This window comes from Sordaria macrospora, chromosome 1 (genome assembly GCF_033870435.1).
Source record: "Sordaria macrospora chromosome 1, complete sequence".
NCBI lineage: Eukaryota > Fungi > Ascomycota > Sordariomycetes > Sordariales > Sordariaceae > Sordaria > Sordaria macrospora.
In genome coordinates, this window is record NC_089371.1 from 4,009,116 (window position 1) to 4,022,652 (window position 13,537).

The 13,537-nt window shown below is 50.9% G+C and overlaps 4 protein-coding genes across 4 annotated transcripts; 2 read left to right on the forward strand and 2 right to left on the reverse strand.

Annotated features, from left to right (window-relative positions):
- Positions 1 to 1,109: 1,109 nt before the first annotated feature.
- SMAC4_02783 (uncharacterized protein) lies at positions 1,110 to 4,805 on the forward strand. Its single transcript, XM_066089841.1, has 4 exons — positions 1,110 to 2,106; positions 2,315 to 2,764; positions 2,827 to 3,115; positions 3,181 to 4,805. Exons 2-4 carry the CDS (start codon positions 2,332 to 2,334, stop codon positions 3,842 to 3,844), a joined length of 1,386 nt encoding a protein of 461 aa, XP_065945671.1. The 5' UTR covers positions 1,110 to 2,106; positions 2,315 to 2,331; the 3' UTR covers positions 3,845 to 4,805.
- Positions 4,806 to 7,137: 2,332 nt separating this feature from the next.
- Positions 7,138 to 8,478, forward strand: SMAC4_02784 (uncharacterized protein; the record flags this gene model as incomplete). Its single annotated transcript, XM_003348239.1, has 1 exon — positions 7,138 to 8,478. The coding sequence occupies one exon, from the start codon at positions 7,138 to 7,140 to the stop codon at positions 8,476 to 8,478; it is 1,341 nt and encodes a 446-aa protein (XP_003348287.1).
- Positions 8,479 to 8,941: 463 nt separating this feature from the next.
- Positions 8,942 to 10,507, reverse strand: SMAC4_02785 (uncharacterized protein; the record flags this gene model as incomplete). Its single annotated transcript, XM_003348240.1, has 2 exons — positions 8,942 to 9,600; positions 9,652 to 10,507. The coding sequence occupies 2 exons, from the start codon at positions 10,505 to 10,507 to the stop codon at positions 8,942 to 8,944; spliced, it is 1,515 nt and encodes a 504-aa protein (XP_003348288.1).
- A 139-nt stretch (positions 10,508 to 10,646) lies between these two features.
- SMAC4_02786 (uncharacterized protein) lies at positions 10,647 to 12,751 on the reverse strand. Its single transcript, XM_003348241.2, has 2 exons — positions 12,160 to 12,751; positions 10,647 to 12,083 (listed from the first exon to the last, which is right to left on the reverse strand). The coding sequence occupies exons 1-2, from the start codon at positions 12,362 to 12,364 to the stop codon at positions 11,002 to 11,004; spliced, it is 1,287 nt and encodes a 428-aa protein (XP_003348289.2). The 5' UTR covers positions 12,365 to 12,751; the 3' UTR covers positions 10,647 to 11,001.
- Positions 12,752 to 13,537: the final 786 nt, after the last annotated feature.

The following is a 13,537-nucleotide window of genomic DNA, read 5'->3' on the forward strand; positions in this document are numbered from 1 at the left end:
TGGTGAAACATTGGAGGGGAGACAAGGAGATTTGACCCCTTTTAAATTGCGTTAACCTGAGATCGAGTAAGAACCCACCTAGCTGTGATCAGCATCACCACACCACCCGCATCATTCTTCGGTTCTGTCTTAGACAAGGGGAGGGAAAGAATCGCCCAGCGAACCAACACCGCGCCAGTCTTCCGTAGCGCCGGATCATAGCCAAGAGATAGTCACCTCAAAACAGGGGGGCGTTGATCAATTACCTTTCTGTTGTGCAATCGGCCGAAGACAGATAACCAAAACATGGTGCTTCGTCCCACATCCCGAGGTTTTCCTGTAACCATGATGTCCCCTGGCCTGGCTGAGAAGGCGGTTTGGAAAAGCAGAAATGAATTTTCAGTCAGGTCAGTAAACCGTTTGGGGAAAAGTTGGAGGTCTCCCTCAAAACCCCCAAGTTGCTGTCCTCAAGCGCTTAATTTAATTGGTATTGTGACATTACCATTGGCTACGTCCCGCTGCGTTGAGCCGGATGTCGAAAAAGTCGAGTCGAAAAGGGTCCAATGCCCAATGCGCTGCTGCCCGCGGCACTAAGGCAATGTAGGCAAGTCAAGTCCACGCCCGGCATCCCTGCCACACTAGCGCGTCTCCCCCTTTCCATGCTTGGGAAGGAATGAGCCTAAAGACGGTGAAGGCATTCGGGAAAAGGATTGGGCCTTCTGCGAACCGCTATTAAGATGCGTTGAGGACTCCAACTCGAGGTGAAATTGCGCGATCCCATCACCGTTCAGGTATCGCAGCTACCTTAGTCGCAAACCACCATGAACCGTAGTGTAGAGCCCTGGAAGGAGAACAGGGGTCGCATAACAGGCCCTGGGTGGTGCCCTGCAGTTGTCGGGGGATTCTTGGCGTGGGTAGCTGTTGAAAAGCTGCCCGCTAGAAAAAAAAAAGTTGTTGATGGAGAATGCCCCTGGAATTTCTGGGGCCGGCCGGGGGGTCGCGATGAGGGTTGGGGACAGGAGGATGGGAGATTCAAAGTTAGAAAAGCTCTTGGCTTGTTCGGTCGCTTCCACGCTGGCCATAGCGAGTGGACGGGACAGGGCACTTCCTTCCTTCCTTCATCTGAAGTGAATTTCCTCCACGGGCACTGGAATTCTTCCATAGCTGAAACGTCTTGTCTGTCTTAACGGTACAGACTCGCTCTCCCACTGAAACACCCACCCGACATGCGTTGAATACCTCTAAATCTTTCCATGCTTTTTTACTTCTTTTCCCCATCCACCGAGACGACGACGCGCATGATCCAAGGACCCGTTAGGTAATCGGGCACGGCGAGCGATCCACTGAACGACACTGCCCGGCATACAGCCGAATCCATCTTCAAGCAACCAAGCCAGGTTCAAGGTTGGCATTCTCCAGCAGCAGCCTGCGCGCCCTGCAACCCAACCCGAAACTCGGACGTCTCGAAGACACACCGGGTCCCCTTTGTCCCATCCCACGAATCCATCCGTCCACATCCCCCTTCTTGGATGACCTGACCGGATCCTCTCGGTTGTACCGCACGACCGTATTCGATATTCGATAGTACACGCTGTCTACCTGCCTTGGGTAGAGCCTACCACGGACACCCATCCGACGCTCATTCAGCACAGCAGCCACCAAGGCCAGCCAGCCAGCCTAGCCCACCGTAACCACCACAACCGCTACGTACCCTACCGCCCGTACCAATACGGTATCTCAACTCGGGCGGCCCTCCGTTGCAACGTGGATTCAGCCGTCACTTTGTCAGTTCCGTCGGTCAGCCTCTGTCTGGGCCCTTTGAGCCTCCCCCAGCAAGGAAGCCCAGCTACCCCCTACACCCCTGCGCGATATCACCAGAGGGCCCATAGTGCCACCTGGTGAAGTCGCCAAATAAATCCGCAAAGCTGGCTACCCTTTCCCCCAACGGCAACGGGGCATCGTCCTCCTACAGCGACCGTCCGGCCCGCTCCCATCACCGAAGACGCTCGTCCGCCGTTAACCCTCCTAGCGAACTCCGATTGGACAATCGCCGATCTCCTTCGGCTCTCCTGGGGGTTGAGCCCCATAACGGCAACTACGACCCCAACAGCCTCTCGCCCATACCGGGTACGTGTTCTTCTTTTTGTCCCCAGCCCTGACAGTGACGGGGTCCCTGTTGACCTGTTGGTTCCTTGCCCTGTCCCACGTCCGTGACAAGACCAGCGGTCTCACGGTCGCCGTCTCACTCCCACTCGTCAGGCCGCTCGCTAGGCACTTGTCCGATGTCATCCGCTGCGTGTTACTGACTGTCGCTTGGTCCTTCCGTCCGCTCTAGGCACCCCAAATACTACAATGTCGTTGTCCCGCAGCCCCTCTCCCGTCCCCGGTGGAGGCTGGGCGAGTCCAGGCCTTACAAACAACCTCAGCCCGAGCGGTCGATCGAGTCCTACCAAGGCTTACGCCGGCGGATCCAACGGGACGCCCGTCATGTGGGAAAGGCAAAAAAACATGGGCGGCCCCGCATACCAGTCCTTCTCGACACAGAATCAGGGCTTTTTTAGCCGCCACATGCGCCGGATATCCAGTTCGCTGCCCCGGTTCAGGCACGAGAACACCCATGGCGCAGAAAGAGAGAAGATTGGGGTCGAAAGTCGATGGTCCGGCCTGAACATGCCGCGACTCGGCAGGATACGAAGCCTCCCGGGGAGGATGAGCAGGAGGACCAAGATGCTGATAGTCTTTGGCCTCTTGTTCCTGCTAGGATACATCATCTTTTATAGCACTCGTGAGTTTATCCCATAACCCCCCGGTTTCGTCCGATCGGACAGTGACCTAACATACGAAAAGCTCTGGTATACTACTACCGAAGAACATCATGGCTTGGTGGGGGTCAAAAGTTCGTCATCATTCTGGCGGCCAACGTTGGCGGTGGTGTCATGGAGTGGAAGGGCGCCAGGGAATGGGCGATCGAGAGGGACTCGATCCGCAACAAGAAGAAATACGTTGCCAAGTGGGGATACGATCTCGAAATTGTCGACATGAGCACCAAGAAACGCTATGCTCACGAATGGCGCGAGAGCTGGGAGAAGGTCGACTTCGTCCGCTCTACACTGAGAAAGTATCCCAAGGCAGAATGGTATGTTTCCCGCTCTCCCTTTTTTTTGTTTTTTTGATGAATTTCCGTAACTAACTTCTTGACAGGGTTTGGTGGCTCGACCTTAACACCTTCATCATGGAGCCATCGAAGTCTCTGCAGGACCATATCTTCGACCACCTTGAGGATGTCACCTACCGCGATATCAACGAGTACAATCCGCTGAACATTTCCCACCCCCCGGCCGACCCTTATCTCGACGAACTCTCGAAAAGCCCGATTGGAGATGGCAACCCGAACTCGATCCACCTCATGTTGTCGCAGGACTGCTCTGGATTCAACTTGGGTTCCTTCTTTATGCGCCGCGGCACCTGGACGGACCATTTGCTTGACGTTTGGTGGGATCCTGTTGCTTATGAACAGAAGCACATGGAATGGGAACACAAGGAGCAAGACGCTTTGGAGCAGCTTTACATTGCGCAACCCTGGATTCGCAAGAGCACAGCCTTCCTTCCGCAGCGCATGATCAACAGTTTCCCTACAGGCGCTTGCTCCGAAAAGGGCACTGATACGCGCATCCACTACGACCAGAAGGATCGGGATTTCCTAGTCAACATGGCCGGTTGCGAATGGGGCCGTGACTGTTGGGGCGAGATGTACAACTTCCGCGAGTTGAGCTATTACCTCAACCGGTCATTGTGGGAACGCTTCAAGGAGGACCTCCTTTGCTGGATCTGGTTCAAGATTACCGGCAAGAAGGTCAAGTTTTAAGACGCGTCACCTATCGTCTTGAAACCCTGATGCGAACGACACGATACTCACGACGTTTCTATTCGATCGCTGGAAGTTAAGGTCGTATTGAGCACCCCACGGTACGCCGCCAGCAACTAGAGGTGGTTTAGCCGACAATGGCAACACTACGTCTATAATCAAGTTACTTCCTACGTTGTCTTTATATAATTCTGTATACCCCCAATCTTGTATACGACTATCACATCAAAATGAGTGATGTTTGAGGAAGGAGGTTCCATATCTCATTGCCGGAAGAAGAATTTATCATGATAATGTTTTGTTAGCAGAAGTTGGCGGGGCACTTTTCTCTTCCCACACCTGTTCCCATTGCACTTTGGTTACTCACCAGAATCGTACCTGCCGGTGGGCGGTTTGATCTATCGGGTGTGACTTCTCATCTTAAAACTTATGTATGGGGACGAATAATGATTGTCACGTCCGACGCCGGGTCCTCCTTGTGTTTCTGTTCTGAAGTCTTTACGTAGACTGGAGTGACAGGAAAGTTTTGGCGCCAAGAGTTACGGACTTTACTATGGCTACACATATATGGCATTTGTACGAGGTAACGGACCTACGCAACGTTTGTTACTCCTAGGTAGGCAAAAGAAACATAAATCAGTGGGCAGGTATAGAGACATATACAGGTGCATGGCCCGCGTTTCACTCTCTCATATGGATGGATAGACTCAACGTACTAAGGAGACACAACCACAACATTAAGCCAGTTCAGGTTCCACCGCCGCAGATACCGCACATATGTTTGTTACTCGATACCTTCCACGAGCCCTGAGTTGATTAACAAAGCCGTCCGAACTCTGACGAGACCACAAGTTACGACGACCCTGTCAAATCTCGCGTCAACCTGCTTCGAACAGTTGGTATGCCCAATCAAGATGGCATTTCGGAGTTGGACTCCGCTGCCAATCTTGTGCTCAGTGTTACAGAGTGATACACTTGCTTTTCTGCAGGTACACGTTCCCAAAGACAGGTTGACAGGAAGGAGGGTATCACGAAGCACTGGATACGATGCAGTCATCACAGAAGCCAACGCGCATCTGACAGGCTTCCGAGTTTAGTCTAGTCTCACTTCCCGACGGCTTTCTCGTATTCGATTCGCCCAAGGCATGTGGCGCAAAGAAGTCATCGTCGACCAAGGTGGCCATGAACAACACTATACCTCCCATGATTCTGAGATAATTCAACGGGTCTCGCGGGTGTCAAATACAGTATAGCTTTCTGAGCTTCTCTCACTAATTTGCCTGCGTGGTGGCTGTGATGTCAGCACTGTACACTACCGACGTCCCATCGTTGGAGGTTAGTTAGGTAGAACAATGGACAGAGTCTAGACCGTCGACTAACATTCAAGCAAACTGCACTAACAACCAACAAAGGCGACAAGGTGCTGACAAGGTGCTGACACCCCCACGTGCTTGTTCTTCTTGGGTTGTAGGGCAGGGCCTTCTCGGCAAAGCCTACCTACCTAAGCCTTTTAAAGAATTCGGACAACCTAACTACAGGTACCTATGAGATTGCAGTACTAGACTGATAGACTTGACTACACTGGCCGACTTCGGGGGCACAGGGGGAAGGAAGGTTGTTGTTGTTGTTGTTGTTGTTGTTGTTATTTTTAACGTCTACTTCCGCCTCCCGTAGGGCATGAGACGTGCCGCACCGGTGAGTCTAGCATACAAAATTAAGAGCAATGCCCTAACTGTTCACCAAAACCATTAATCCGAGGGCAAACCGAGGCCTATTGCCGTTGTAAATCATGTGTTGCCCATAGCGTAAACGCGGCCCAACACTCCCAGTCTAATCACGTCTCATGCCCTACGGGAGGCGGAAGTAGACGTTAAAAATAACAACAACTCCCAGTCTAATCGCCCAATGGGCGAGCCGCCAGTGCATGGCGAGACCTGTATAACAAAGGAAAAGCGGGGGAAGGAAGGTGCTCGGTAGCAAGCGGTTTGCTGCGGTCTGTGTGTGCAAAGTGCTACGTTCTGCTGCGTCATTTGCCAAGATTCGTCACTTACCTACAACAAACACCAACAAGGAAGGACATCTCCAACTTACCGATGAGTTACACTCGAGGAGATAACGGAAGCTCGCTAATAACATAAACATAGAGCATACAGCCGTTCGAAATGCTGTCCAAATAGTTGTTTTCAGCGGTTATCGCGTCAATTTGCTGGGATAGCTCAGTGTCAACCCGTAACCACTTCCTGCCAACCAACCCTGCCTATCATTCACATGCGAGTGAATGAACTCATAGCTTCGCGGAGCTCAGCGATGAAGCGATTAACAATGGGTGTTGTCTGAAGGACAGACGATACGAGTTGTCGCGATTCTTTTTTCGAGGTGATCAATAGACAGACAGTCGGGTGGCTTCTGAATGGCTATCAAACTTCAAGGCCTCAGGAGAGGTCGTTCATGGACAAACCCCGAAGTCCAAACTTTGGTGAACGGAAAAAGTTCATATCTGCTTGTACACACACGGCTGAAATGCACATGAGCAGGTAGGTATGCACATTGTCATTGCCTTACCACCGAAGCATAGGTACAAGCATGTATAAGCACACCTGATCCGTTTTTCTTTTCCCCAATTGTTCAACAATCTCGTGAGACCTCTCTCTCTATTGTTCTCGTTCTTAGCTTTGTTGTTGTTGTTGTTGGGCGCGGTTCGGTTCGAAAGTTGAGTTGGTTTGATGAGATTCTTTCAGAATTCACCCACCCTAGTTTCTTTTCTGCTTTATTCTTTCTGGCGGCAACACACAACGGGCGCTTATTTTCTCCCTTGGAAAAGTTTCTCTGCGATTTATTAAAAAGTTGCCCGCTCTTTGACTCTCACTCGCATCAGGGCGAGGGAAGATAGATGGGTTCTTGACGAGTTGTCTTGTCAACAATATCAGTGCTGGTCACCTACGTTGCCACAACCTCGTGATTATTGCTTTCGAGCTTGTCTGTCTGTCTGTCTGTCTGTCTGTCTGTCTGTCTGTCTGTCTGTCTGTCTGTCTGTCTGTCTGTCTGTCTGTCTATCTGCTCTCTTCTGGATAGCTTCTTCTCTTCTGCTTCTTGATGGCGGCTGGGTCGCTTGTTTTGGTTTTAACTTGAACATATCATATCCTCTTTTTCTTGACGGGTAGAGATAGGAAAACCCACATCAAGCTAGAAACTACTTACACCATATCGAACGTTCCTTTCACCTTACGGTAACAAAAGTCCTCATCCCGAAAAAAACGAAGATATCGAACTCCCAATCATCACCGATAGTACCAATGCTTCCCTTCGCACCCGCGGCCTTCGCGCTCCTCACAGAGAGAGACAGTCCCCGGCTCCCCGTACCACACGCACCCTACCACTTTTCCTCCTCCTACACCAACTCGACCACCCCCTCCTCCAACTACACCCTAGTCGACCTCTTCAACGCCCAAAACTTCTTTTCCGAATTCGCCTTCTTCAACGGCTCGGACCCGACCCACGGCTTCGTCCAATACGTCGACCACCAAACGGCCAACAAAACCGGTCTGGTCGGGTACACGCCCGACGGCGTCATGTTGGGGGTCGACTACATCAACCAGATTTCTGCCAATGCTTCACCCCCGGCCCCCGGCCGACCTTCGGTTCGCGTATCCTCCAAAAAGACGTATACGGAGGGTCTGTTTGTGGCGGATATCTATCATATGCCTTCTGGGTTATATGACCATGACGACGATTCTTCTTCATCCTTCAGCTCGTTCTCCTCCAAAGACAAGAACGCCAAAAACAAATCCTCCTCCTGCGGCCTCTGGCCCGCCTTCTGGACCTTTGGTCCCTCCTGGCCTTCCTCGGGCGAGATCGACATTCTCGAGGGCGTAAACACGCAATCGACAAACTCCATCACGTTGCACACGTCCGGGACGAAAAACACCAGCAAAAAGGGAGCGGACGGTGGAGGATCGTGCAACATTTCCAGCACAGGATCGATGTCGGATACCAAGCTTGCGGCTGATGATTGTGCGAGCAGCACTGGCTGTAAGCAGGATACTACTGGAGGGGATTCGACTGGACAGAAACAGAAGAAGGGGACGGGGAATTATGGGGTTGGGTTTAATAAAGGAAAGGGAGGGGTTTATGCTGTTGAGTGGTCGAGCGATGTTTCTGGGTCTGGGAACCACGCGAGCGGTGGTGACAGAAAAAGAGGAGGGGGGGAATCAACAGGTTCCATCAAAGTCTGGTTCTTCCCGCGCGGATCCGATCTGGCGACGAAACTAGCCGGGAACACCACGACGACGACTACCAAAGCGATTGCATCTTCCTCTTCGGCAACTAACGCGACCGCCGGCGGCGTTGTTTCTTCTGCACCGGGTGCGGATCCTTCAAATTTCGGAACGCCGCTGGCCGTGTTTGTATTTGACCGCGGGTGTTCGATGGTGGACCATTTCAAGAACCACAGTATTGTTTTCAACACGGCGTTTTGCGGAGACTGGGCGGGTGCGGTGTGGGATAAGGACGCGACGTGCAAAGGGTTGGCGAAAAAGTGTGAGGATTATGTGGGCGCGAATCCGGGTCAGTTCAAGGAGGCCCATTGGGTTGTCAATTCGATCAAGGTGTATCATCGACATGGCAGGAAGAGTTGATAAAGGTAGGTTAAGAAGGGTATGTCTTACTTTAGCATCGGTTGGAAAGGGGAATGGGGGAGGTTTGGGAAATGACCTGTTGGATAGATCTTGATACAAACTCGGCTGGTCTGCTGATTATTTTTGATACCCATTTGTTGCCACGCTTTTTGTCCTTCGTAAATATATCTACTTCGTTTCCTTGCCTCGTCCTGTGGATATTGCATGAAGTGCTCGACATCTCTAAGCACAGTAAGAACACCTTGTGAGTATGTTGGACGTCACTTCCATGCCCATCTTCGTATCCGGATTGATAACTAACTCGACTTACAACATACGACATAGATAAGACCGATATATCTTAGAGAGAACCAGACCAGTGGTGTGGCGTACTCTCCATATGTATTGTCAAGGTTGGGATACGATATCTCTCCCCCAGGATCTGTGATGTCACATTCCTTTCCACAGAGCCTCTTCAACATTGCTACACCTCAGCAAGCGCCGTCGCAAATTGCGCCCAGGTCACTGTTTTCGAAATTTGGATGAACTTATCCCCAAGGCGATGAGAGGCCCTCCTCTGCGAGACGTGGTCTGGTAAAAGTTCCAACAGGCGCACTTGAAGATGAATCAGCTTCTCTGAACTCTCAATTTGGCCGATGAACTTCCATATGAAGAGGTAGTCGAATTTGGGACGTTTTGCTTTGTACTCGTCGTTGAATTTCTTGAAGAGAAGCTTCATGTCCTGAACCTTGGGCCTCACAGGAGGCTGCTGACTGAGGCCAGCAGGAGCGGTTCCCATGCCTGCAACGGGGGCTTTCTGTTTCGTAGTACCGGTCTGCTTGGTCGTAGCAGATGGTCGTGTCTCTGGGGCAGAAAGCGCTTTCTTCGCTTTGGCGACAGGTAGCTGTTTCCTGCTCTCGTGAAGCTGCCGACTCGAGCTGACGGGAGGTAAGTCGAATTTCGTTCGCTTCGGGTTCGCTCTTTTCTCCGCCTGGGGCTCCGGACCCGTGAGGTCAAGTGCTGACGGCAACGCTTTTCTTTTATGTGCAGCTCTTGTCTTCGGAGCTGCCTGGACTGGCAGGTTCGAGTTGGTACTGTCGACGGTGTCTTGAGGAGACCTCCATGGCAGATCGAGTTGGGGCGCTACAGTTGTCAGATAATGTGTATGGCTGTGGAAGGGACATGGCAACTTACCTGCTTCGATAAGAGGCACGTTCGTACCGCTTGTTGCTGTGGTTGGCGGCTCCATAAGTCCCATGAGGTCGGCACGACGAGAAAGAAGCTGTCTTAAGAAGTCCATGGCCTCATTAGAGAGTTCTGGACGCGGTGCTAGAGTCTTCTCCAGTTCTTTTTGGAAAGTAGAGAGTCTTCCGTCCGTCTGCGTCTGTTGTAGCTGCAAATTCATGACCTCTCCTCGCAGAGCTACGAGTGTCTCGAGAAGGGACTGGTTCTGGTCTCGGACGCTCTTCAAGCCTCTCACGGCTCCGTCATGCTTGACGACAAGATCCGTCTTCAGGCTCGAGAGCTTGTCGTCGAGATCGGAGAGGGCACGGCCTGCTTGTTCCTTGTTCTGCCTGACATCACTTTCTAGTGCGGAGATCCGGCCTGGAATGGGTTTGAGATCTCGAAGGAAGGTGAAAATCTGATCATGGGTGGCCCTGAGCTCGCTAGACGATGCTGTGCTGGCCTCCTCCTGACGGACATAATTCTGTTGTAGGGAGGTGATGGAGGCTTTGAGCTGGTCAAGCTTTTCGAATACGGTCTGCTTCAGGGTTTCGACGATGTGAGTCTGGTATTGGGCGCTCAAGTAGCTTGCCCATACCTCAGGAGAGTGCTCATCGATTTCATCTAGTTGTTCCTGGTCGAGGTCTGCTTCCAGATCGGGCTCGAGTGGTGAAGAGGCCAGAGACGATTGTCTCGAAGGTTGCGTCGAGTGTTGCGAGGGTTGGGAGAACAGCGAGGACTGAGAGCTGCCATTGGTACTGGCGGTTTCTTGAGACCACGAATGGTCGTTAAAGAATGGCGAGGTCAATCGCGATGCCGAAGCCATTGGCGATCATAGATTGGCTTCTGTGCGATGTTGAAGATCAACTTTCACGCTAGACGGGAGTTTGGAGCTCTGGCCGATTAAACGGGGGAAGGAGGAGGAGGACGACGTAGGGTTTGGACCCACACGTTCAACACAGAAATTGTGCGAAGGAACAAGCAAATTTCCAATGGAAAGTTTTATCCAGGAAGTTGCGACTCTTGTTGCCAATCGACGATACATGTGGCAGGTGGGACATGGTGGTGAGGTGCACCTTCCTTCATTTCTCCCAACACATCCCACCTTCCCTAGTTTTATCCACTACAACAACCTGGAAGCGATGCCAGAGTCATGCCTCTTGCCAAGTTGTTCTTTCCCAATTTATGTCACTGAGGATTTACCCACGCCGATACCAAAACAGATTTTGAGCCCAGGCAAACCGCCATATCATGTAGCCATCAGATGCCAACAACACGACTACATTTCACATCCAGCACCCTCCTTATTCTCTTCCATGCTTATCCCTCCCAAACATACTCCTGCTTCTCACCCTCCACCAACTTCCTCAGCGCCATCCCATAATCGCCCGCATTCGGCGTCCTCAACAGCGTATGAATATGAAATTTGGCCGGCTCCTTATTCGTCAAGAACACACCACTATGGTGATCAAACTCGACAATCACCACGGGGCTCTGGATGCGATAATAAAACGCATCATCGTCGCCGTACCCACCAATCCAGCAGAAATACGTCTCCTTATCGAACCAGTTCCTAATCTCCCTCAGACGGATCTCCCTAGCTTGCGCAGGCAGGTAGAGCAGGTACTGCTCGAAAATGCCCTCCACCAACCCTTTTTGGCCAGGAGTAAACTCGCCAACGGAAACACCCTCGTACGGAACCATCCTGTTATCCCGGTACGCGCCGCACAAGTGCCGCTGGTCGTCGTGGTTCCACCGCCCTTTGGGCATGGCCGGGTCGCGGAGGAGCTTGTACACCTGTGCCCGGCTCTGCTGTTCGGCAGAGAGGGATTGCATCAGTTGCAGGCCCAGCTTCTCTTCCTCCTTAAGGATGCGGGTGCCCTTGTACGGCCCCTCGTCGATCAGGTTCGGCTCGGCGCCGGTGAACCAGGGGGAGATGACCACCTGGGTTTTGTACAGGAAGACGTTCAAGCACAGATGGTGGCCGTAGAAGGAAAAGCCCCAGGGCTGCGAGGCCGAAGGGCCGGAGGCGGTTTGGAAGAGAACAAAGTTGTAGCTGAACTCATTGCATACGCGGGGCGCTTGGACTAGATCACCTAGGAAGCCGTTGATGCGCATGGCGCCGAGGGCTTTGGTGTAGCCTTCGGGCGAGAGTGTGGATTTGAGCACGGCAAGGACGGCGTCACGGACGGAGGGAGAGACTTCGTCGAGGCGGATGCCCTTGTTGCTGAGCAGGAACTCGGGGTTGGACCAGGTGCGCCATTCGGGGGAGTCGATGTGGTAGGTCACTGCTGAGCGCTGCTGGGGCGTGAGGTGAGAAAGGAGATTGGTGGTGGCGGAGACAATGGAGTCAATGGGCATGCCCTCGTCTTGGAGGGTGAAGAGATTGGGGCGGACGGTCCCTGGATGTTTGTGCAAATAATATGTGAGCTTGTGAGACGAGATGTGTTGTGTGAGAATAGAAGGGGGTGATCTAACCGTCGTTGGTAACTCCCTTGAAGGGATCTTGGAAAAGCTTCCTCCAGTGCAGGTAGAGGCCGTGTAGCCATGGGGGATTTCCTCCCTCGATGAACTCTTTTGCGTATTCATGGGCATCTTGCTTTTGCATAGCTGTGAAGCGTGGGATGCTTAGGTCCGGGAGGTACTGGCGATACTCGCCGCCATGGCCGCTGTCACTGACCATCTTGGTGGTGATACTTTTTAAACCTTCAAGCTTGAAAGGTGAGGGAAGGAGCTGTAAAGGTCGAGGATAGACGACACCGGTCCGTAGTAGTATGAAGTTTGCAGGTGATGTCAAGACGATGGTTGAAGAGACGGGATGTTTTTGAATCCTCACAGACAGACAGTCGTCCACAAATGAGAAGATGTCTTACATTTAAACCCCATCCCCCAACCAAAAACATTGTGCCTGGCCGGTCCAGAGACGGCGGGCAGCGGCTGAACTGTCACCGATACCATACCGTGTCTTTGGTGAAACTTTGACCCGGTTTGCTGTGCTCAACGGGAGTGTCAGCTTCGTCATTGTAGAAGAGTAGAGAGAGGATTGGCGTCAACCTAAGTTTGGTGTGTGGATATCGGAGATATTAGCGGACAGCATCCCCTCCCCCGCACTCAACCCGCCCCATAATTGCCCCTTACCCCGGGCTTTTCCCCGGTTTGGTGAGCTTGGGATGACCTGCTACAGCGGTTATATATAGAATGTGAGCACGTGCAGAGGTCAAATCAATGTGGTGCGAAGATTGTATATTGTGTAGAAATCTGTGCCAAGAGAACATGCCGTTCTATAATAAGTAAATCTCGCACTAGAATTATGAGTAATTGACCATACAACTGACCTGCTAGATTATATAAGATAGGGTATATTAATACTTTTAAAAATCCTTATTTTTGATACCTCCTTAACTGTACTAAGTAATATAATCAGAAAGCTAGTAATAGATAAAACTATTTTTAATTTCTTAACATTTTTGATATTGCTTCAATAATTACTTTAGAAGGTATCGCCTGCTATTAACTGCTATTTATATAGAAATTTTGCAAATATATTTTTTAAATATAGTAGATCTCGTAATCTAATAATTAAAACGTTAGGGTTTAATTATATTATATACTGACAACTATCTTTAAATTATACTTAATAGTATAATTAACGGATTTTTTTTTAAATACATAGTCAAAAATCACAAAGTTTAAATACTACTAGGACTACTCTTTTTATACCTTTTTCCTTTCTACAATAGAAACTAAATAAGAGCCTTTTATTTTATAAAAATTCTCTGAATAATTATACAAGAAGGTATCTTATACTTATAATAATACTTATCTCCCTTTTTATTATCGTAATTGTGATAAGCTC